The sequence below is a fragment of the Daphnia pulex genome, chromosome 2 (genome assembly GCF_021134715.1).
Source record: "Daphnia pulex isolate KAP4 chromosome 2, ASM2113471v1".
Taxonomy (NCBI): domain Eukaryota; kingdom Metazoa; phylum Arthropoda; class Branchiopoda; order Diplostraca; family Daphniidae; genus Daphnia; species Daphnia pulex.
Window position 1 is genome coordinate 7,202,865 of NC_060018.1, and position 20,702 is coordinate 7,223,566.

The 20,702-nt window shown below is 36.2% G+C and overlaps 5 protein-coding genes and 2 long non-coding RNA genes across 10 annotated transcripts; 4 read left to right on the forward strand and 3 right to left on the reverse strand.

Moving 5' to 3' along the window:
- Nucleotides 1-346: 346 nt before the first annotated feature.
- LOC124202921 (CCR4-NOT transcription complex subunit 9-like) lies at nucleotides 347-1,742 on the forward strand. Its single transcript, XM_046599431.1, has 3 exons — nucleotides 347-543; nucleotides 796-1,398; nucleotides 1,465-1,742. The coding sequence occupies exons 1-3, from the start codon at nucleotides 428-430 to the stop codon at nucleotides 1,643-1,645; spliced, it is 900 nt and encodes a 299-aa protein (XP_046455387.1). The 5' UTR covers nucleotides 347-427; the 3' UTR covers nucleotides 1,646-1,742.
- A 601-nt stretch (nucleotides 1,743-2,343) lies between these two features.
- On the forward strand, nucleotides 2,344-4,729 carry LOC124202911 (brahma-associated protein of 60 kDa-like). Its single transcript, XM_046599420.1, has 8 exons — nucleotides 2,344-2,606; nucleotides 2,681-2,898; nucleotides 2,960-3,122; nucleotides 3,185-3,670; nucleotides 3,744-3,889; nucleotides 3,959-4,082; nucleotides 4,153-4,290; nucleotides 4,373-4,729. Exons 1-8 carry the CDS (start codon nucleotides 2,523-2,525, stop codon nucleotides 4,526-4,528), a joined length of 1,515 nt encoding a protein of 504 aa, XP_046455376.1. The 5' UTR covers nucleotides 2,344-2,522; the 3' UTR covers nucleotides 4,529-4,729.
- Nucleotides 4,730-8,118: 3,389 nt separating this feature from the next.
- Nucleotides 8,119-9,220, forward strand: LOC124202922. The gene is made up of 3 exons (XR_006878368.1): nucleotides 8,119-8,215; nucleotides 8,419-8,630; nucleotides 8,910-9,220. It is a non-coding gene; the product is annotated as an uncharacterized LOC124202922 (long non-coding RNA).
- LOC124202928 lies at nucleotides 8,391-11,067 on the reverse strand. The gene is made up of 2 exons (XR_006878369.1): nucleotides 10,751-11,067; nucleotides 8,391-8,643 (listed from the first exon to the last, which is right to left on the reverse strand). It is a non-coding gene; the product is annotated as an uncharacterized LOC124202928 (long non-coding RNA).
- A 186-nt stretch (nucleotides 11,068-11,253) lies between these two features.
- Nucleotides 11,254-15,134, reverse strand: LOC124208530 (pre-mRNA-processing factor 40 homolog A-like). Of its 4 annotated transcripts, none has more exons than XM_046606337.1 (17): nucleotides 14,942-15,134; nucleotides 14,664-14,874; nucleotides 14,555-14,597; nucleotides 14,372-14,492; nucleotides 14,159-14,307; nucleotides 13,898-14,091; nucleotides 13,708-13,829; nucleotides 13,372-13,632; nucleotides 13,077-13,305; nucleotides 12,876-13,009; nucleotides 12,689-12,803; nucleotides 12,502-12,614; nucleotides 12,320-12,427; nucleotides 12,032-12,226; nucleotides 11,845-11,966; nucleotides 11,634-11,784; nucleotides 11,254-11,521 (listed from the first exon to the last, which is right to left on the reverse strand). In XM_046606337.1, the coding sequence occupies exons 1-17, from the start codon at nucleotides 14,942-14,944 to the stop codon at nucleotides 11,345-11,347; spliced, it is 2,448 nt and encodes an 815-aa protein (XP_046462293.1). In that variant the 5' UTR covers nucleotides 14,945-15,134; the 3' UTR covers nucleotides 11,254-11,344. The 4 variants fall into 4 exon arrangements, with proteins under 4 accessions (XP_046462293.1, XP_046462271.1, XP_046462303.1 ...); XM_046606315.1 differs by having other exon boundaries at nucleotides 13,708-13,832; nucleotides 14,942-15,127; XM_046606347.1 differs by having other exon boundaries at nucleotides 14,372-14,489; nucleotides 14,942-15,124.
- Nucleotides 15,135-15,337: 203 nt separating this feature from the next.
- LOC124208539 (nucleolar MIF4G domain-containing protein 1-like) lies at nucleotides 15,338-18,242 on the forward strand. Its single transcript, XM_046606357.1, has 5 exons — nucleotides 15,338-15,517; nucleotides 15,600-15,636; nucleotides 15,710-17,460; nucleotides 17,544-17,940; nucleotides 18,006-18,242. The coding sequence occupies exons 1-5, from the start codon at nucleotides 15,467-15,469 to the stop codon at nucleotides 18,200-18,202; spliced, it is 2,433 nt and encodes an 810-aa protein (XP_046462313.1). The 5' UTR covers nucleotides 15,338-15,466; the 3' UTR covers nucleotides 18,203-18,242.
- Nucleotides 18,243-18,387: 145 nt separating this feature from the next.
- Nucleotides 18,388-20,117, reverse strand: LOC124208553 (hypoxanthine-guanine phosphoribosyltransferase-like). Its single transcript, XM_046606377.1, has 9 exons — nucleotides 19,936-20,117; nucleotides 19,701-19,807; nucleotides 19,544-19,617; nucleotides 19,435-19,460; nucleotides 19,280-19,366; nucleotides 19,170-19,206; nucleotides 18,922-19,098; nucleotides 18,763-18,839; nucleotides 18,388-18,697 (listed from the first exon to the last, which is right to left on the reverse strand). Exons 1-9 carry the CDS (start codon nucleotides 19,951-19,953, stop codon nucleotides 18,650-18,652), a joined length of 651 nt encoding a protein of 216 aa, XP_046462333.1. The 5' UTR covers nucleotides 19,954-20,117; the 3' UTR covers nucleotides 18,388-18,649.
- Between the last annotated feature and the right edge of the window lie 585 nt (nucleotides 20,118-20,702).

Consider the following 20,702-nt stretch of genomic DNA (forward strand, 5'->3'; position numbering starts at 1 on the left):
TTTCTGACAAAATTCAAAAAAACCAAACTTTAGAGCTAAATAACTCCTAAACGGGGAGGAAAATCGTCATTCTGCAAACGCAGGTAAATCCGGCGTGCGAAGACGAACATGGCTATATTTTTTTAAGATTTTTAATGCCTTTTCCGGATTTAGATCAGGAAAGCCGCTCCGGGATTTTGGTCTACTTGATTCGTGGATCGCTTGTTAAATCTTACCTGCGACCTGCGCGTTTGTCTTTGTTTTTTAGTGGTTTTTTTCTTATGAAACAATGTTTGAAAGCACCACTAGATGCTGGTACTAGCACCTCGATGATTCACCTCCCTGATCCCTCCCTCCATAAAGGAATTTCGGCCACACCACTTCATGGCCATACATCAAGTAGACCTTGTTTGGGATAAGCAATAAAAAAATAAAAAACCACTCAAAAATGGCGACTTCTTTGGTGACATCCAACTTGCAATCTGTTGACCGAGAAAAAATTTATCTATGGATTACAGAATTAACAAATCCTGAAACTCGTGAAAGTGCTCTTTTTGAATTAAGGTATAATATACGAATTTTTCTAAGCGATTAGGATTTGTTTCACTTTATCGAAGCAAAAGGTCCCGGCTTGTTGTTGTGGATTCGGCTTTATTGAAAAAGCATTTGCCATTTTTACATTCCAACTACCAGCAACAAGTGTGTTGTCTTGTTAGGGATAAGGTTCCATTTTCAAATGTTTGTCGATTGTTTCAAACATTAGAGACATGATGTCTTCCACTAGCTTTTTATTAATTTTTCATTTCTTCCATGCAGTAAAAAGAGAGAAGTTGTTCCTGATTTGGCTCCTATGCTGTGGCATTCATTTGGAACTATAGCAGCTCTATTGCAAGATATTGTAAGCATTTATCCAGCAGTAAGTCCACCTACTCTTACTGCTCAACAGTCCAACAGAGTTTGCAATGCTCTTGCTCTTCTGCAATGTGTTGCTTCACACCAAGAAACCAGATCTGCTTTTCTGCAAGCTCACATCCCATTATTCCTCTACCCTTTTTTGCACACTGTGAGCAAGACACGGCCATTTGAATATCTTCGTTTGACCAGTTTGGGAGTCATTGGTGCTCTAGTTAAAACTGATGAACAGGAGGTTATCAACTTTCTTCTTACAACAGAGATAATTCCATTGTGTTTGAGGATAATGGAAACTGGATCTGAACTGTCCAAGACTGTTGCAACTTTCATACTTCAAAAAATTCTCTTGGATGAAACTGGTCTGGCTTACATTTGTCAAACTTATGAGCGCTTTTCTCATGTTGCAATGATACTTGGTAAAATGGTTTTATCATTGGCCAAAGAACAGTCAGCTCGTCTTTTGAAGCACGTTGTCCGATGTTATCTTCGTCTTTCTGACAATCCAAGGTAAGGGACTTGCAAAAACCAAAAAGGAATTTTCGTATTGATATAAAATTCGACTATATTTTCTAGGGCTCGTGAAGCGTTGCGACAATGCCTACCTGATCAGTTGCGTGATAGCACTTTCTCAACATGTCTTAAAGATGATAAGTCAACTAAACAGTGGATGGCGCAACTTCTAAAAAATTTGGAAACTACTAATGGAATGGTAGATCCCCGAATCACCGGTTTGCCCTCAATGACTCAACCATGAAATGTTAAAAAAGAATGAATGCTCTTGTCTTGTCTTCAGCGAAAAATCGATCAGAATTATAATACAAACTTGCTGTATTGTTTTTTATTGCAACTAATTTTGCGGTTTCTGCTGACTTATTATATAAATTATAAACACGTGTTTCAGAGAATGTTAAATTTACTTATAAGATGTTCATTTGAGGATACACGAAACGGTGATTTCATTTTTGTTCAGTATCAATACGCAATATAAATTTGAAGTGTTATGTAAAAATTAGGTTCAATTTACTAACGCGAAAGACAAGGCGAAAGATGTAGCACGGGGCCACGGGTGTAGTGTCAAGACGGTTCAAGCTATCTATCTCTGTTGCAATATATTTTGTGACGATAAAAATGTTTTTGTTAACTGCCACGATTGCTTTTGGTCCTAACTTTTAAGTCTTAGATTTTTAATTGGTCCAAGTATTGAAAAATTACTTACTATTTTGTATTTTTGCAAATAATCGAATATTATCTGAGTGCACTACCGTAAAATAAGAAATTAGGTCTGAAAATTAATGAATAATGGGAATGGAAAATAAATAATATCAAGTTCGTTCGCGCAACCCGCACCCTCTGAACATTCCAAGAGATTCCAAGCTGAATTTTTGTACATTTTATAGAAACAAAAAAACCTTGAATTGTATGCTTTTTGGCCGCTACGTGGTGTTGAGGGAGGTTTATAGACGCGGTCAACAGATGGCGAATCAAAGCTTCAAACGGCAGGTTCGACCGTTCATCTCATCCGTAAAAAAGCAAAAGAACACTAAGAATTAAATAAGTAAATAATCGAAGAAAAAGTATATCTTAATTTTTGGTGTGTATTGTGTCGATCGCCGTTTTGACGGTTTTATAAAATGCAAAATACGAACGCAGCTACAGGAAGACCTCCCTTTCCTTCTCCGGGGAGTTCTATGCGGTTCAACTCTCCAAATTACCCTGTAAGTATAGTTTCTGTTGTCTTCAATTTTACAGTACCAAACCTTGATGTCATTCAACTTTCATTTTATCATAGCGCCCGGCATTCAATCAAATTCAAAACCCTCCAAACTCTACTTCTTCAGCAAGTCCTACAATGATGGGTCAAAGACCAAACATGATTGGGAATCCAACACCTCCAAATTCCTATAGTGGACAGCCTGTAAGGCCTGGTGGTCCCGGAATGAGCCCCCAAGCTTTGGGACCAGGGAAGAGACCTGGTGACATGAGAGCCCCTAATCAAACAGGAAAACTGTAAGAAATCAGATTATTTCTTTGTGTCCTTAACATCCAAGTATTAATGGTTTATATGTAGTGAATATGGCCCTAACAGTGCAAAGAAAAAGAAAAAGCTTGCAGACAAGATTCTTCCACAGAAAGTTCGAGATTTGGTTCCTGAATCTCAAGCTTACATGGATTTATTGGCATTTGAAAGAAAATTGGATGCTACTATTATGAGAAAACGTCTCGATATTCAAGTAAGTTGAAGTAAAGATTTCTTTTACACGTGTCAGTAATACTTTTAATACTTTCGTTTCAGGAAGCTTTGAAAAGACCCATGAAACAAAAACGAAAATTGCGTATTTTCATCTCAAACACATTCTACCCTGCTAGAGAAATGGATAATACTGAAGATGTTGGCGGAGGAAGCGGGGTTGCTTCTTGGGAACTGAGAGTAGAAGGACGACTTCTGGATGATGCTGCCAAATCAGATCCCAATAAAGTCAAACGGAAGTTTTCTTCGTTTTTCAAATCTCTCGTCATTGAGCTTGATAAAGACTTGTATGGGCCTGATAACCACCTTGTGGAATGGCATCGAACGTCTACTACTCAAGAAACGGATGGGTTTCAAGTAAAACGACCAGGAGATCGAAATGTACGGTGTACCATCTTACTTTTGCTCGACTATCAACCGCTGCAATTTCGTCTCGACTCGCGTTTGGCTCGTCTTCTTGGCATTCACACTCAAACAAGACCCATGGTAATCTCTGCATTGTGGCAGTACATTAAAACTCACAAACTTCAGGTATTATTCATAGCTGTTACAAGCCATGTGTCAAGAATAATCTAATTTTTTTTCTACTTCCTTACTACCTTAGGATCACCAAGAAAGAGAATTCATTCGTTGTGACAAATATATGGAACAAATATTTGGATGTCCTAGAATGAAATTTGCTGAAATTCCACAAAGATTGAATCCTCTCTTACATCCCCCTGATCCAATTGTTATCAACCATTTGATAAGGTACTTAGAAATTAAAGAAGAGACCATTTTCCATTTTATATTAATTTTATAACTTTTTTCTTTCAACAGCAGTGTGGAGAGTGCAGATCAGAAAAAAACTGCCTGCTATGACATTGATGTAGAAGTTGATGATACATTGAAAGCCCAGATGAATAATTTTTTGCTTTCTACTGCAAGCCAGCAAGAAATTCAGGTTTTTTTTTTCTTCCTGTCAATTACTTTGGCATGTTAAGATATATCTAATTTTTAATTTGTGGATGTAGAGCTTAGACAACAAGATCCACGAAACGGTTGAAAGCATTAATCAACTGAAGATCAGTCGAGAATTTTTCCTTGGATTTGCCCGAGATCCGCAGCAATTCATAAACAAATGGCTCTTATCTCAAACAAGGGATTTGAAGGTAAAAAGCTAAATAAAAAAATTTACAAAAATGTGTTGGATAAATTTAAACGATGTGTTTTTGTTTTGTTTTTTGTTTTCAGACTATGACTGACATCGTAGGAAATCCCGAAGAGGAGCGACGTGGAGAGTTTTACGAGCAAAGCTGGACCCAAGAAGCCGTTTGCCGATATTTTTACAGCAAAGTTCAACAAAAGCGTGCCGAATTGGAACAGGCATTAGGCATTCGTAACAATTAGAATGTTACTACTAAGGAAAACAACTTTTGGTTGGACATCGTTTATGTAAGCCAACTGTGACCAAGTGACAGCAGATTAAAAGAAAAATCCCGAGTTACTTATCGTGCATTTGCAGACTGGTAAAATAACAAGGAAACTTTTAACTTTCTTCGAGTATCGTGAATCCTAATTTGGGTCTAAATACATGGTGTCTTAAAATAATACTTCATCATTACTATTGTTTGCCACCCACGCAAGTAAAGAGATTCAGACCTCTCGATTTTTATTTTTTTTAAATTTTTTTGTTTGTTTGTTTTTGTGTTTATGCTTTTCAATTTTTACCGTGTGTCCCAAATCTAGGTAGCGCTTTTTCCTTAACTTAAATTCGCTTAAATTTAAGAAGGAAATTTTAGGCAGTGCAGGGCTCATCTGATCTATCTGATAATTTTAGAATAGTCATATGATGCCATGGGTGAACACATTTTTACTAAACTCGTAGTAATTGATGCATTAATATCAGTCTGGTTTTTCTACTGTGCTCGAACGCCCGACCCATTCAAAACAAATAAACTATAAACTATCAAGGGACTGTTGAGTAATCGATAAGTATTGGGGTCATGGGATCGGTTCAATATTCCTTCGATGAAGAAATTGTTGTAGTAGGAAACTGATAAATTGATCTGATTCGCCAAGTATCTTTATTTGCGCTTTTCATTAGATAGCTTGTTGATTGAATTACACAGTGGAGTTCCGTCGTGTTGCGTGAGTGTTTAGAGAGAATTCATCAAAATTCGTTCTCTGTAGCCGGTGAAAAAATATTCTAGTTCTAATTTATCTACAGATGACACGGAAGAACAACGGCCGTCAATTCGATTCTGTGGTGGAACGTAGATCGTGATTCGTGATGTCTCCGACTCACATCCTGACAGCGGCGCATTGCATTATTCAGTAAATAATAAGGACCCATAAATCCACCGGTGCGGAGACAGAGATGCAGCGGTGATGGGACGGATGATTCCAAAAGAAAGAAAAGCTATTTTTAAGTAGGAATTATAAAATGATAAATTTTCAAGGTGTTATGGCTACATTTTTTAAAATAATAATTTTTAATCCAGCAGATAATTTCAGCACGATATGGCTGTAGTGTAGCCATTTAAAACTATAAATAGTGTTTGATGCGGTGTAAAAATATATTTTTGCACTTCGCAACCCGAATGCCTGATATAGTGATATATCATATATGTTAAGATTGATTTCAACTTCTTTTCGCTTCTTTTCCTTCTACGACTCGCTATTGTCAAAGCCGTATCGCCTGTCACATGACGTATGCAGAGGCGCCTGCTTACGCAGATGTATCAACATCGTTAACGCAGATTGTTACATTTTAACAATTTAATCTATACATCCACGAAGCATGCATAGCTATAGGAATTGTTTGTTTTTTGTTCGAGAACAACGATATGGGTGAGCAGCACATGCGAGCGCATGATACTATTTGAATACATCCCCGTGTTTTGCATATAGGTTACAGAATAAGTGTGTTATGAATATTTCATGCTTGTTATTCAACTAGTATTGCCGCTCTAAAAAGATGGAAAGCAGGTGCATAGGAATGTATGTGTTTCACAGCTCCATGCGGTACAAAATTTTCTACATACAGATAGTTGTGAGTGTTTTAACGCAAACATAATTTATTTTAGCTACTTCACAACAAATATATGTTCCAAATTCACTTTTGGTCCTCCCCATCTTTTGCAGTTGCATGATGAGTACAAATGAAAAACTAAAAAAGAGAAATATAATGCTATCCATATGCTTTTATATCCAATTATACTTTTCAATTGGGGATCCGCTTCCGCTGCGGTATTATACAAATTTACATTTCAGTCCCAAATGCACCAAACACCAGACATATCACAATCATTCTCAAATTAAAGTTTTTAAATTTGTGTCTTATTAGATGATATTACATGAATGGTATGGTATGGAATGGTCAAAGTGGTATGAAATAATTATGTTATTATTTCTTATTCATTGTACGGCAAAAAGAAATTCTCTGTTGATATATGGGCCACAATTTTTACATCGGTTTTTCAACATTTTTTTTTACATGAACGAACCCTTGAACGAACCTTTACATGTTACGTGTGTTATAAGCCTGTTTGCTATAAAATATACTAGTATATGATAATAACTGTTTAATCTCGTGTACGAGAATATACAACGTTAAGTTTCGTAAATTAAACGGAATCGAGTGGAATATACTTTCAGACTGCATACAAAATATCGCCCTGCCAGTCTGCTACCCCACTCAACTCAGCTACCAACTAACGGTAAAGTGCACTTGCTATTCAGTTTGTTGCTGTACATTGAGACAGTCAATTTGCTGCATCCCCAATTGTCTTGGTTGATTGATGCACTTGGGAGAGTAGACCGAACAGAAGGCCTAGGTACCGACTTCAAACAATGAAATATGGATTCAAATTGGACATTCAATTTTGTCACGATTACGTCAAGAATTATAGCGACCATCAGCCACCTACAGTAAATTGTTCATCAGCTCATAGCTGCTCACCAAAACCGACGAGACGATCTTTTCTCTTCTTTCCTCAATGCGCCCAAATGAAATACAAGTGACCGTACGAGCGAAATAATAATAACTTCCACACTAGAGAGATCTATGTGTGGGGAAAGAAAATGACAGGAGGGAGGGTGACAAAGTTACTGTAGTATATTTTTTAAAATAAAATTTTGTATTCTTGTATACTAGTAAGAATGATATAATGAGGTACTATGGGGCCGTACATGAACCGTTTTACGTTATAAATAAAAAAAAAATAATAATAAAAAAAAAAACATTTCTATAACTTTTTATGACAAAAAAAAACCGTTTGGGCAATAAATTTAAAAGATTGATCTATTGATCCAGCAGCACACACCAAATAATGATGATGATAAAAAAAGGAATCCATTTGGTCGCGCATCGGGTTTGTCCGCAATGCGCTTCGATTGACACATGAAACGTCTCCCCCAAAAAAAGTCAAATGGCTTCCTCTGTCAAAGATTATACGAGATCTCTTATTGCTTTCCAAGAAAAAAAAAATGTATGCGTCTATATTATTTCATGATGCAGCCCCTTTTAGGTGTCATCGAGTGTCATCGTTTTCCCACTCTCCGCCACTCACGCTTTCGTTTTTTATTCCAATCCCATGAATGAAAAACACACAACGAACTATTCACTTTCACAACTTTTACTAATATTCAAAAGAATAGGCTAATGATTTATGGTGTCTGGTATAATGTTTTCCTACCGTTTTCATTTTATTTATTTTTTAGGGGTAGGGGGTTATGGGGAGAGAGATGACTGAAGTTTAGTTGCATTTGTAATAGTGATGCGCACATTTTGCTATCTGCCCTCGATTCATTAAGGAAACAGGACATTTGTGTGTCTAAAGCTTTATTGTATTTCTTATTAGCATATTCCATCTTCCGACTGTTGCGCACTACAGCTTGTCAGTAGTAAGCCTACATGTAGTATCACAATACGTTCAGAAGCGCGCAGCTGACTTAAAAAAAAGGAAGTAAGCGCAGGAAACTTCACATGAGGCTGCTACTAGGATATTGTGCGTGGTAGCTATATAAAGATGCCCAGTTACTCTGCTCTTGTCATTCTCACACAGTCCCTTACAAAGGCAAAATACATAGCTGGTAAGTTCTACTCTTTGAATTAACTTCATGACTTCAAACTGCAAAACGTCTGTAACAATGTCATGTGTATAGTATTCAATTTTCACCTTTCTATTGTCTATGTTTCTTATTAATTTGCTAATTCAATTTTTGATTTCTCTTAGTGGTAGAACTAATAATGCTTTCCAAACGTATCTAATAGATCTACATCGTTTATTTCACAGATCTTAGTTGAATCATGTTAAAGTCGACTTCCCTCAAAGCGCTTCTGACGCTTTTCATGGTGACTTTTGTTATAATGGCATCATCGTCCGGCTCAAGTTGGGGAGTTGATGCTCGTTATCTACCCACTCGATCTGATCCACTATCACCAATTGGGCCCCCTCGAGGTGAAGATCCACGTTTCGACCGTCTCTACGACATAATCATTAGAGAGGTATTTTGTTTTACTATATAGAAAAATATAGTGCAATAGTATTAATGGCAGATGAAAATAAATACAACTACCCTCTACCATTCCCTACTTTTTAAATTGAAAAGAAAAAAAAACTCGAGCAGAAATTTTCAACATTGACATTGTGTCAATTGAGTAAATTTTCATAAATTTAACTGACAAACTCGTTAAGCTTTATTATGATTGACGCAACTTAGACACCAATATAGAATTATAGAGCAGCAATTATTGTCAACGAATTTTTCTTTTGATTCCTTGCAGCTACTTCGAAATGGTGGAGGTGATATGCTGGATGAAGCGAAGTACCCAATCAAGAACCAGTTCAGCAGTGGCGCATATTAACTTAGAAGACAAAGTTCGTCTCTCAATGAACACTTTCGTTTTCGGCATCGCGTTTCAATCCAACCTTTTCTTATCTCGCAATTTTTAAATAATAGTTCATAAAATCAACTGGGAGATAATATTAGGTATATGCATCGCATTTGTTTGCTCGTTTACACCTGAAAGTATTATAGCTACTGGCGAACTGCAGAAACCGTAATTAATCGCTTAATACATGCCGCTTAATGTAACTTATTGTTTTCACTTATTTCAAAACGTAATTAGCCTGAGTGGCTTGGATATAAAGTTCAATAAAAAAAAGACGGCCGGTAGAAGCAAAAACGGTGGACTAATAGCTGGAACAGCGTAAACCATTCAACGTTTATACACCGTAATTAGTTACAAATGTAGATACAGTAGGCTGTGAATCAGTGCATTTTCCATCAATTTGAAACACACAATCACGATTTGCAAGTAAACACAAAAACAGAATATTATGGAATTAAAAATAATATTCAGTCTGAAAGGCAGGCTTTTTTATAGAAATCTACTGCAATTTAATCTACTACAAAGTAATCTCACGAAAACTCACTCACCTAATACGCGCATGAAGACAAAAAAAGTTCAAGTGTTGGCGAACGAGATAGTTCGATTGCTCATCAAGCTTAGTAGGATATACTAGGCGATGTGATAGGCTTATTTTATTATTGTCCTTAAGAATAAAACCAAAGCTTTCCATGGAGTAATCCAATTTCTTCTTCCCTATAGTAGCTAATTTTTTAATCGAAACCCTAGATCAATTAATGTTAAGAATTAAGCAATCAACTTACGTGGCGGGGGCTCTGCGGTGTACACCCCCCCACGCAGTTGTTCTTCACTCACTTTTTGAACCATTATTTTACTGTCGCGTATTTAGAGCGAGGTTTCTGCAGCTCGCTGGCATGGGTCGGAGTCGGAGGTGTTGTTGTCTTTTTATCTCTCTTGTGTTCTGAGATCTTAACGACATCGACGAGATCACGACGTCACTGATCTAAATTACAGGATTAGGGCGACGATCCAGATAACTCGAGTCATTGGAACTGTACACCATAAACATATCATTAATAAGCCTATGCAAGAAAACATGATAATTATTTTCCTGACGTTCACTGGTGTGGTCCTATATTTATGGCCAATAAATTCATAAATGCGCTGAGGAAATATTTAGCGGCTAGTTCCACCATTTATCAACTACCGACAGCCAAAGCTGCTGGTGCTGCAAAGAAAACTTTTCAGTGCTGGCCTCCATCTGAAGGATTGTTCAATTTTTTGTAAATATTTTTATCTATGTTAATAAAACCACAGCCTTACTACATTTGTGATAGAACCACCATGGATTGTTGTGTGTCGCCGATATTTTACACATTTAACTAAAAAAAAACTTGCCTCAGTTTTGCGTTATTCAGATGATTTAAATTGATTAATTTGAATAATAGAAAAAAGCGCTACCCCAAAAATAAAAAAAAGTGGAATTATCTTGTGATACTTGATCGTAATGGGTTACTTCGTAACTACTAAAGCCCCGCATTCAATCAATCTGTTTGAGTTAGTTCAGGTAGACGAATCCATTCATCACCACTAGGTAGATTTATTCTTTACCAATTTCAGAAAGTGAGTTCGTTTATCTTAATTTTTTTCTTATATTATACAGATTATATTATATCAGGCATAATATACTATCTTCATATTGGTTTAGAAACCTAGTCTTTGTTCTCATCAGATATCTTTTAAATGAGCTTTACCATTGATCAAGCTGGTTGTTGAAGAAGTGTAACGACGGAAGTTATATCCGATAGGTTCTCTGGAGTTAAATCCGACTGAGAGATACCCTATTACTTGTTCCTTCACCTATATACATACAACGAATGACAACTGAATGCCATCTTGCTTAGTACCTCACAATAAATCCATGTCCCCGGACGAGGAATCGAACTCGGGGTCAGTGTGAAGTTATCAGTACCACATGACGCCTTATCCGACTCGCCTAACCGTCCTTATACGATAAACGTTCGCCGCTAGATGGCTATGAAATTAAACGTCTTCTACTACCAACGGCGTTTCAACTTTCAAGAGTCAGACATGGTAAAACAAAAACTATTCCAAAAAATTTTCTCTTTCGTAAGCTTCTTTGGTTTAATTTTAATTTAATCAGTTAAGATTATACCGTTGCTATAGCGCTGGATGTCGGTCTGAAGCTGCGCACAACCATAAGCGTATGCAGAAAAAAATAGACGGAATAAGCTGATTGAAATTGAATCGTTTTATTTCAAACTTTAATGAAAACTCGATCAAAAAAGGAACACTTAAACAAAAAAAGAAAAAATAGAAGTGATGAATCACTGATGTTCTTCCGCCAGTTGTTCCAACAGGAGTCGCCTTCTTCGTTCTAGTTCATCCTCACTCCACTCACCGTCTTCTTTATTCTTCTTATCATTACCGCTGTCATTTCTGCTTTTTTTTTCTTTGTCCTTCTTCTTTTCCTTTGTCCGATTCTCTTCGGAATCTGACGACGGCTGGAAAACAATAATAAAAAATAAATAATAAAACTTAGTAATAATACGACCATCCTTATCTAAAAGAATATAGGCTTTTCACACGAATTTTAAATTTAAAAATAGTCAGTACCGAACGACTACGTTCTTTCTTCTTTTTGCTCTTCTTTTTCTTGCTTTTCTTATGAGTAGATGGTAGTTCTTCATCAACAAGCTTCGCTTCATTTTCATCAGATTTAGATCGGGAAGGAGATTTGGATCGCGATTTTGACCTGGAACCCGATCTGAAAAAGAAACCATATAATCGGTTATTAGGTACTTGCTTATCAAGACTAATTAAATACCTTGTGGTGGAAGGTGACCTCGAAGATGAGGATCGTCTTTTTTGTTTCTTTTCTTTCTTCTTATTTTTTTTAGATCTCGAATGATGGTGGCCACATGTCTCTTCCATGTCACGTTGATACTCCTACAGAAAGCCAAATTAAGTGTGTTATTATTCACTCAATTAAAATGTTTCCAATTTTTTCAAACCTTAAATATACGAATACGATCGGACTCCTCAGTAATCGCATCAAATGCAGGATCTCCTTCCAATTTTGATACTGAATCTTCCCAACTAACTAAATGATCCAATTCTTTAGCTCTAAGAAGATTTCGAAATGCACTTTCCAATTTCTTTGAACGTCGGTTCTCTTCCTTTAACCTTTCTTTCTCCCGACCTTCAGCCTTTGAGATTTGAAAAAAAAAACAAAAAAATTTAAATTAATAAAAGGTACACCATTAATTTATGTTGCAGAGATCTGCCTATACTTTACATACCTTCTCAAGTAAAGCGTTGTAAGTTAATTTAACATTGCCGCCATCCAAAATTACTGATCGTTTATCTTCACACACCACAGTAGCAAAGTCTTCAAATGTTGTTTTGATCTAAAAAATTTAACGGTTATTAATCATTGTCAATCTAGGTGAAAACTGCCTTCTAATAGCGTAAATTAAATTACATCAACTTCGAACGATTTTTGCTTAAGAATCTCCTTAATGATTTTCTTTTCGTCGTGAAATCGAGATTTCAAGTCTTCTATATAAAACTTAAACAAGTCAAGTGGATTCGAACCTAAAACCCACACAATAAAAATGAATGTATGAGCATAAGCATATTCAAAATATATGTTTTCGTGACAAACTCACCTGGCTGCCCTAGCATAGCAGAGAATCGTAGGTCGGTGCTTATTATTGGGTATAGTTCGACCCATAAAGACATTGAAGTTAATTTGCCATTTTCATGTAGTTCATCAAGCAGATTCTGTTTTAAATTTACGGTACGTTTACTTGGTGGGATTTTCGATAAATAAGCTAACCTAATTAAATGACTTACCAGGAAAGAATCCCGGTTTTTACGTTGTAGACGTTTAATTCTTCGTTTACCTCTCTCCCTTTCTTCCTCTTCTTCATGCTCTAATTCACGAATATGTTGTTCAAAAACAACTAAAGCGTCTTCTTTATCCATCGCTGTAGAAGTGAAAACACACAAACAAAAAATATTAATATGTTCTAGATCCTAACGACAACATCTTACCTAATAGGTCGTTGTCTTCTGCAAAGCTAGGATTATCAAGCAGAAGTTGTTGAGCTTCAGTCCATGCCGTTCTGTGGGTAATATCGGTGATAGAATCTAACACACGGGTTAAATTTTTCATATTACGTTTACGCAGGGCTTTTTCCTCTTCTTTCTCCCTTTTACTCAAGTGAAAAATGGCATCTTCATAAATGTCTCGACGTTCACCTTCTGGAACGTTCTTCCATACCTGGACAAACGTTAAAGCTAAAGATCCATAATCATTTTCCATGATCTATAAGAATATGGGACTAACCTCAAGGTTCCCATAGATTTCTTCACAACGAAAGTACTTGGTAGTTGAACTGATACTTGAGTCTACAAGAAGAAAAGCTTCTAAATCCTCTTTGGCTTTCTTGGCTTTTAGCCTTTGTTCTTCTTTTTCTTCTTTCTGTTTTTGGGTCTTGTAAGCATGGAATGCCTGTTTCCGCTCAGTTAATTTTCCCAATGCAGCCAATCGGGGATCTCGTTGAATGTATTTTAGAGCCTGATCCCAGCTGGCATTACTTGGTACATTCTTATAAATAAATGTACCAGTTATAGAATTAGAATGGATTTCATTTAAATTTCACGACTGTTAAAGAAGTATTACCTTTTCCCTTAACAGCTCTTTAAATGCCTCTAATGCCTCTCTTTTGTCTTTAAAGGTTGTTTTTGGTTCTGGAGTACTAGTTCTACTGTCACTGCTAGGACTAGGTTTGGCATCCATACTATCTTCTGTGGAAGAATGCAATAAGCAAAAGAAAACAAAAACGTAATATATTGTAGAAACAATTACATACCAGTTTGTGGAGATGGTACGGTTATTGCAGCCAATGTTGCCGCCATTGCTTGATCAAGAGCTGATATTGGAGCACGCGTTGGAGTTGGTAAGCTATCCGCGACAACCGACTGAGACACTGTCATAGCTGCTGTACTTATTTGAACTGTTGATGATAAAATTTCAGTCCCGGTTTGGCCATTTGCTATTGTTGTCCTTAAACAATACAAAAGAAAACATGATCATAAAACAAAAAATTACAGTGTAGGGAGAATTGAATTACTTAATTGACTCTTCAGTTGCAATTTTACTTTTTAGCTCTCCAAGTTCTGGTGGAATGGTCCAACTTGATTCTTTAGTAGAAACATTGTGGTAGTAAATTTTTCCATCCTCAGTTTTATATTCTTTCCACGGACATTGTGAAAGCATTATCTAAAATGCATTATGGGTGAATATACATTGCATATTTGCATAAACAAATGAAATTATAACAAACCTCAGCTGCAGTCTTAAGCTCATCTGGTTTATCCCACAAACTCTGCTTAGTTAAGTTGTTGTAGTAGTATGTTCTTCCATCTGGGGATTTATGTTCAGTCCAGGTGCGCTTGTTTTCACTACTTTTGTTAAAAGAATACAATAATGAATTTTGTAAAAACCACAATTTAAATCAAGAAATTACTTTTCAATACTTCCTTGTGCAGGCATAGTTTGAGGGAAAAAACCTAAAATGAAAACACATTGAAATTGACAGTATTTTGTCTGATTATATCAACTTTCAGATAATCAACCTGAGGGTGGGACTGCAGAAGCGCCAAAGGGTGGTACACCAAATACAGAAGGGGGTGCCATGCTTGGCATTGCCACCCCGAATGGTGGAGGAATTCCAGGAGTTGGAGGTATGAAACCTGGAGGAGGTATTCCATATGGAGGTAAAGCTGATGGAAAAGATCCTGATGGTACTACTGGTGCTGACATGCTAGATGAAGTTCCACTTCCAGACTGCAGACAGAAAGTGTTTGGTTAAAATTAAGCTTCACTACTTTAATGGACATGAGTATACACTCACCATGACACTATACTGGCACTCATAAGAAATGAACGATTTTTGGAGCCGGTTGGCACTTAACACGCTTTGTTTTCGTACAGAACCAATTTCCACCTAAGCGTGGGCTACTACCTACTACTCAGTATTAACAAGCACGGTTGCCACGGTATTCGTATTCATACGCTTATAGCGTTTAGCTCGGTTCGGTTACTGTTTACTGCAGCTCAAAAGCCCTTTTGCAGTAAGGGTAATACAAAAACCTTAAATATCAGTACTGGTTGGTATAAAGCAAACACTTCCGCCATTCAGCGGAAAATAGTACAACTAAAGATTTCTAGTACTGAGTGTTGAATCAACACTGTTGACTACCAAACTGCTTAAATCTGTAGTTTTACTGGACGCCGCTACGAGCGCTAATTGAATGAAAGGTTTATTTACATTACAATGAAGTAAGATCATGCTTTTGCACAGGTGATTCCATGCTGTTCAAATGTGGGCAGTTTTCATTTACTAATTTGCAAGCTCAATTTCAATTTCAAATAAAAAATGAGTCCTCATACAACAAAAAATGATGATTGTGCAACTAAAAAAAAATCTGTAAGTTTGATCATATGTAATTCTTAATTCTTTTCAAATTTTAAATCTCTTGCTGATTCTTGTACCATTATTACTTTTCTAGAAAAACAATGTGTTGAAAGTAAAAAAGCAGACAACAGGTAACTATTTTCCATATATGTTATCCCCTTTTATTAGATATGAATTTCCAGAATTTTTTTATTGACCTCGTAGGCACCAAGAAATTTGTTACTAGAGAAGTTCTTCGCAAAAATCTTAGAAAATTAAAGAAACAGAAGAAAAACAAAAAACACGCATTTCCAGGAACCCAGGATATAATTGATAGTCAAGATGGAAATGATACTTTCAAAGAAGTTGAGAAGTTACCTTGCCAAACCCAACTTCCCAAAAAGAGTAAAGCCGTAAAAGACAAAAATGCAGAAAGCAGCAAAAAGAAAGAAACATTTGACCAACAGAGCATGAAGCAGAGAACAAAGCAGCTCCAAATAGCCAACAAACTTGAAGAGAAAAATATTAAGAAAATTGAAAAACAATTGAAATTAAACAAGCGGAAGTCTAAGGGTGTACCCAAATCGTTTGTAGATGATGGACTTGATTTTCTCCTTGAAGTATGTGACCCTGATTATAGAAGTAAATTGGCTAAAGAAGAATTTGACTTTGCTGATAATGATGCCGGTTTTGAAGAAGATTTGGCCTTACTCAATTCAAAAAGTGATGTAAAGAATAATAAGAAGGAAAAAAATCCAAAAGAAGTTAAAGTGAAAAAAACGTTATTAAGTAAAGGTACAAGTGATACTTCATCGAACTCGGAAGATAGTGACTCAAGTTGTGACATGAATGAAGATCATGCTGAAAGTATCGCCAGTGAAAGTGACGGTCATTCAGAAAATGAAGACATTCAAGAAAATTCATGCACTGACATTAGAACTTCAAAGGACGAAAAAATGGAAACCTATCAAGAAGATATATATGGTCGTTTGCGTGACAAAAAAGGAAATTTGATCACCGAGCAAACAGTCGAGCAAGTCAAATATGTTCCGCCAGGAAAACGTTTGGCTACGTCCGATGAATTTGATGCTGACATTCAAAAATTAAAACGCCAAATGAAAGGATTGCTTAACCGACTTGCTGAAACTAATCTACCAAGCATAGTTTCTGCGATTGAAAAACTGTACCTAAGCCATTCAAGGCATAATATGCAAGAAGCTATACACACACTTGTTATGGACTCTTTGGTGGGCGAAGTTCTCTCTCCTGAACGTCTCATAATGGAGCACTGTGTTTTAATTGCAGCGCTTCATGCTAACGTAGGTACTGAAGTTGGGGCTCAATTTCTGGAGCTCGTTGTTCGAAAATTTGACGCATCTTATAAAACGGAGTCTCAAACGAAAGAATTGGATAACATGATCTTAATCCTTTGCCATATGTATAACTTTGGCCTTGTAGCTGCCCCACTTTTAAAGGATATTCTTCACATGCTTGCCGAAAAATTCGAAGAAAAGGACATTGAACTTATTCTAATTGTTCTAAGAACGGTTGGATTCGCATTGAGGAAAGATGATCCTGTGTCTCTGAAGGAAATCATTTTTGTTCTTCAGACCAAAGCTGGACAAGCAACTGAACAGCCGGCCAGGATTCGTTTCATGTTGGAAATTCTTCTTGCCATCCGAAATAACAATATGACCAAAATACCGAATTATGATCCTAGTCACACAGAACACCTGCGCAAATTACTGCGCTCTCTGACTAAGAAAGGAGATGCGCTAAGCAAGTTAAATATAACTTATTCTGAATTGTTGGCTGCAAACAACCGAGGAAGGTGGTGGATTGTAGGTTCAGCATGGGTGGGCCAAGGTCCTACAGCAACGACTTCACAAGCTAAACAGGTATCTTCCAACTCGGATGAACCTGAGTACAGTGTTGAATTACTTGAAATGGCACGGAAGCAGAGAATGAACACTGAGGTACGTTTAGACTGTTAATAGTATGATACACATTTATGATGTAATTAAACTGATTCTTTTAAATTTCGCTTAATTTAACTTAGGTCCGACGCAACATTTTCTGTATCCTGATGACAGCAGAAGATTTTGTTGAAGCTTTCGAGAGACTTATGCGATTGGGATTGAAAAGCCAGCAAGAACGAGAAATTGTGCATGTGATCATGGATTGCTGCCTGCAAGAAAAAAGCTTCAATCCGTACTACGCTCATCTGTTACAAAAGCTTTGCAACTTTCATCGGCGATTTCAGATTGCTTCGCAATTTGCTTTGTGGGACCATTTTAAGGATCTATCATCACAGTCTCAATTGCAGATTAGTCATTTATCAAAATTAATTGTGCATTTGACTGTAGAAGGCTCTCTAAGCATCTCCGTTCTTAAAGTAATTCAATTTTCGGAAATGGATCGTTTACTAGTGCGCTTTCTACGACAGATTTTGCTTGGTAAGTTTACTGTTCTATTCATAAATGATTAATTCCACAACTACTTTGAATTTTATGATTTTCAGGATTACTTCTTAATCCATCGGAAAATGCAGTTAAATCGGTGTTCGCTAGCATCGGTTCATCTAAATATGGTCTCCTCAGAGAAGGACTGCTTCTTTTTATGCACCATTTTTTAATGAAAAATATGGAAAAAATGGATGAGAACGATGCTGAAATGTTGAGAAGTCGGATTCAAATGGTTCAGGAAAACTTTCTATGACCTTGGAAACAAATATGAATACAATCATGAATCTACTTTTGATAGACTGCTTGGATTTCTTTCCCGTGGATTTTCGTATTTGTACGTTTTCCACAGTAACAGAATAATTACTTTTTACTACAATAACATATTCTATTACTCTGCAATTTCCGTTGAAATGAAATCTAAATAAGGTAGTAGAAACATTAACAAATAAAGGTATAATTTTTTAAAATTAAAACTTGAATTTCTTGCTAATTCGAACAAAATTACACTAAATTTCTTTTTTGACAATTTCGTGCGCATGTCTATGGCACAAAATGCACAAGAGAGCATTTTAATGATTTATTCTTTTTGGGAAAAAGTAAATATTAATTTTATTTTTCATTCCATTATTTGGTTGTTATAACTGATGTTTAAGCGGAATGGAAGTGGTGGTCCGCAACATATAACGGAAGACCCTTGACATCACACTTTGTATTTGTTGATGCCGTTGTTGTTCACAACGCATATATGCTAAAAAAAAGATAAAATTCAGGAATAGAATAGAAAACAAGAATTAAGTAATTGTGTCAACATACATGCAGATCTCTAAATCTTTCATTGAAGTCCAGGGCATACCCAACAACAAATTTGTCTGGAATTTCAAACCCACAATCTATGAATTTTCCACAAATGGTAAAAAGAAAAATTATTTTTAAAATTATAATAACTACATAATGTAACTGTAAATAGCCTACATTCAGGAATGTAACCATTTGAGGCAGGTTGACGCTTCAGCAAAAGGCTGGCAACTTTGACGCATTTCGGCTGAAATTCTTCTAATAATCCTAGTAGCTTCATCATAGTTCTTCCAGTATCAATAATATCTTCAACAACCAATACATTCTTTCCTTTAACACTTTCCATGTTATCACCTAGATCAATTCATATCCATTATAAATTATTTTGCATTTTTTAAAAGACATCATCATATGCCTTTTCATACCTCCAATAACTTCAATGGTGCCAACAGACTTGTCATTCTATCAATAGAATTTTTAAAGTGAGTTCATGATTTGATAATGTGAGCATAACAATAATTAAGTTTAACAATACCTGATAGCTTCTTAGTCGGATAAAATCCACTGAAAGGGGCACTGATCTTTCACCTTGATTTCGATTCAGACTATTTATTTTATCAATCTGATAAATAAATAAAAATTTATTATGTTAATATCTTAGAACTACACAAATTAGTTATAGAAAATTACCAGATCTGTGTAAAATTTGTAGCCCCCTAATAATTATAAATGAAACATAAAATTATTATTGATTAGAAGTAGTGAAATATTTTGTAACTCAAGCAATTCAATTACATACCTTTGAGAACACATATTGCGACCAGAGGTTCTTTACCAAAATCGGTAAAGATATCTTTGGCAATCCTTTCAATTCTAAAAATAAAGATTATTTTTAACTACAAGGTAAGAGATTGAGATTCATTAATTGAAAATGTATAAAACACAACAGTAATTACCTATCATGAATGACACCATACGGGATCAGAACAGATTCGAGATCATCCTCATAATGCTTTGGAATGCAAAATGAATCCAATGAATAACCTTGGTAGGAATCCTCTATCTTTCAAGGGGAAAAAAATTAAACATATTTCATTCTTGAATTTTAAGCAAAACCCAGATAACTCAAATTGAGACTTTCTGATAACATGTTTGAAAGTCTGATTTATTTATCAATATTATAAGACTTACCTTAATGCAATTGGTCATTTTGAGGTCAGTAAAAACTTGTCTGAAACTCACAAAAATGTCCAATACTAACTCGAGCTATAACGCCTCAGGTCGAAATTAAGGATGAGGAATTTTTATCTTTCGTTGCTAGGTTGGAGTTCGAACACATGACCGCGCGACAGGCCGACAGCACAATTCGTATTAGTTTATATATCCTCGTCTGTTGCCGGCACATTCCCATAGTTACAAGTGCCAGACGATTACGTAATAAGGATTTAGACGATATTTCTTTCAATCTCTATGGGTTATGCAGCGCCACCTTCGTTCCTGTACTCTACAATAAGCGGGATTTCCACTTGAGCGCTGCATGAAGAGGCTTTACCAGTTTACCCATCAAAATAACACAGACACGATATTTCCCTGGCCTCATTGAGCCGCGTGGTTTATGTGCGCGCAGTCAGAATCCTTTTCGAAAGCTGAGAACTAATGGCAAAAGCTGACTTTGCTGCAGTGCGCAATTGATATCCCGCGCATTTTACAGGAAATCTAACCAGATGTATTCAAGTCGGTCGGGACGATTTCAAAAATTTATGCATTATGCATTATTCACATTACATAAGATTGTGAAACTTGTAATTGATACTAACGTTCAGTGGAAAAGGAAGGAGAGTATATTATAGCCAGACCATTTCCTACGACACTTTTTTTTCTCAGCAACTATCGGATCACAGCAACGGATCTTATTGATAACGAATACGAAGGCCAATCGACCAGACACCGGTCGTCGC

Excerpts from the sequence above, each read along its gene's own strand:
- LOC124202911 (XM_046599420.1), top strand. The coding sequence starts at position 2,523 with ATGCAAAATACGAACGCAGCTACAGGAAGACCTCCCTTTCCTTCTCCG. Across the intron at positions 2,607-2,680 it reads TCAACTCTCCAAATTACCCT|CGCCCGGCATTCAATCAAAT; the intron begins GTAAGTATAGTT and ends ATTTTATCATAG. Across the intron at positions 4,083-4,152 it reads CAAGCCAGCAAGAAATTCAG|AGCTTAGACAACAAGATCCA; the intron begins GTTTTTTTTTTC and ends TTGTGGATGTAG.
- LOC124208539 (XM_046606357.1), top strand. The coding sequence starts at position 15,467 with ATGAGTCCTCATACAACAAAAAATGATGATTGTGCAACTAAAAAAAAA. Across the intron at positions 17,461-17,543 it reads AGCAGAGAATGAACACTGAG|GTCCGACGCAACATTTTCTG; the intron begins GTACGTTTAGAC and ends AATTTAACTTAG. Across the intron at positions 17,941-18,005 it reads TCTACGACAGATTTTGCTTG|GATTACTTCTTAATCCATCG; the intron begins GTAAGTTTACTG and ends TATGATTTTCAG.
- LOC124208530 (XM_046606315.1), bottom strand. Across the intron at positions 14,598-14,663 it reads TTCTGCAGTCCCACCCTCAG|GTTTTTTCCCTCAAACTATG; the intron begins GTTGATTATCTG and ends TTTTCATTTTAG. Across the intron at positions 14,308-14,371 it reads AGCTTAAGACTGCAGCTGAG|ATAATGCTTTCACAATGTCC; the intron begins GTTTGTTATAAT and ends AATGCATTTTAG.
- LOC124208553 (XM_046606377.1), bottom strand. Across the intron at positions 19,461-19,543 it reads CGCAATATGTGTTCTCAAAG|GGGGCTACAAATTTTACACA; the intron begins GTATGTAATTGA and ends TATAATTATTAG. Across the intron at positions 19,207-19,279 it reads TCCGACTAAGAAGCTATCAG|AATGACAAGTCTGTTGGCAC; the intron begins GTATTGTTAAAC and ends TTCTATTGATAG.
- LOC124202921 (XM_046599431.1), top strand. The coding sequence starts at position 428 with ATGGCGACTTCTTTGGTGACATCCAACTTGCAATCTGTTGACCGAGAA. Across the intron at positions 544-795 it reads AGTGCTCTTTTTGAATTAAG|TAAAAAGAGAGAAGTTGTTC; the intron begins GTATAATATACG and ends TCTTCCATGCAG. Across the intron at positions 1,399-1,464 it reads CGTCTTTCTGACAATCCAAG|GGCTCGTGAAGCGTTGCGAC; the intron begins GTAAGGGACTTG and ends TATATTTTCTAG.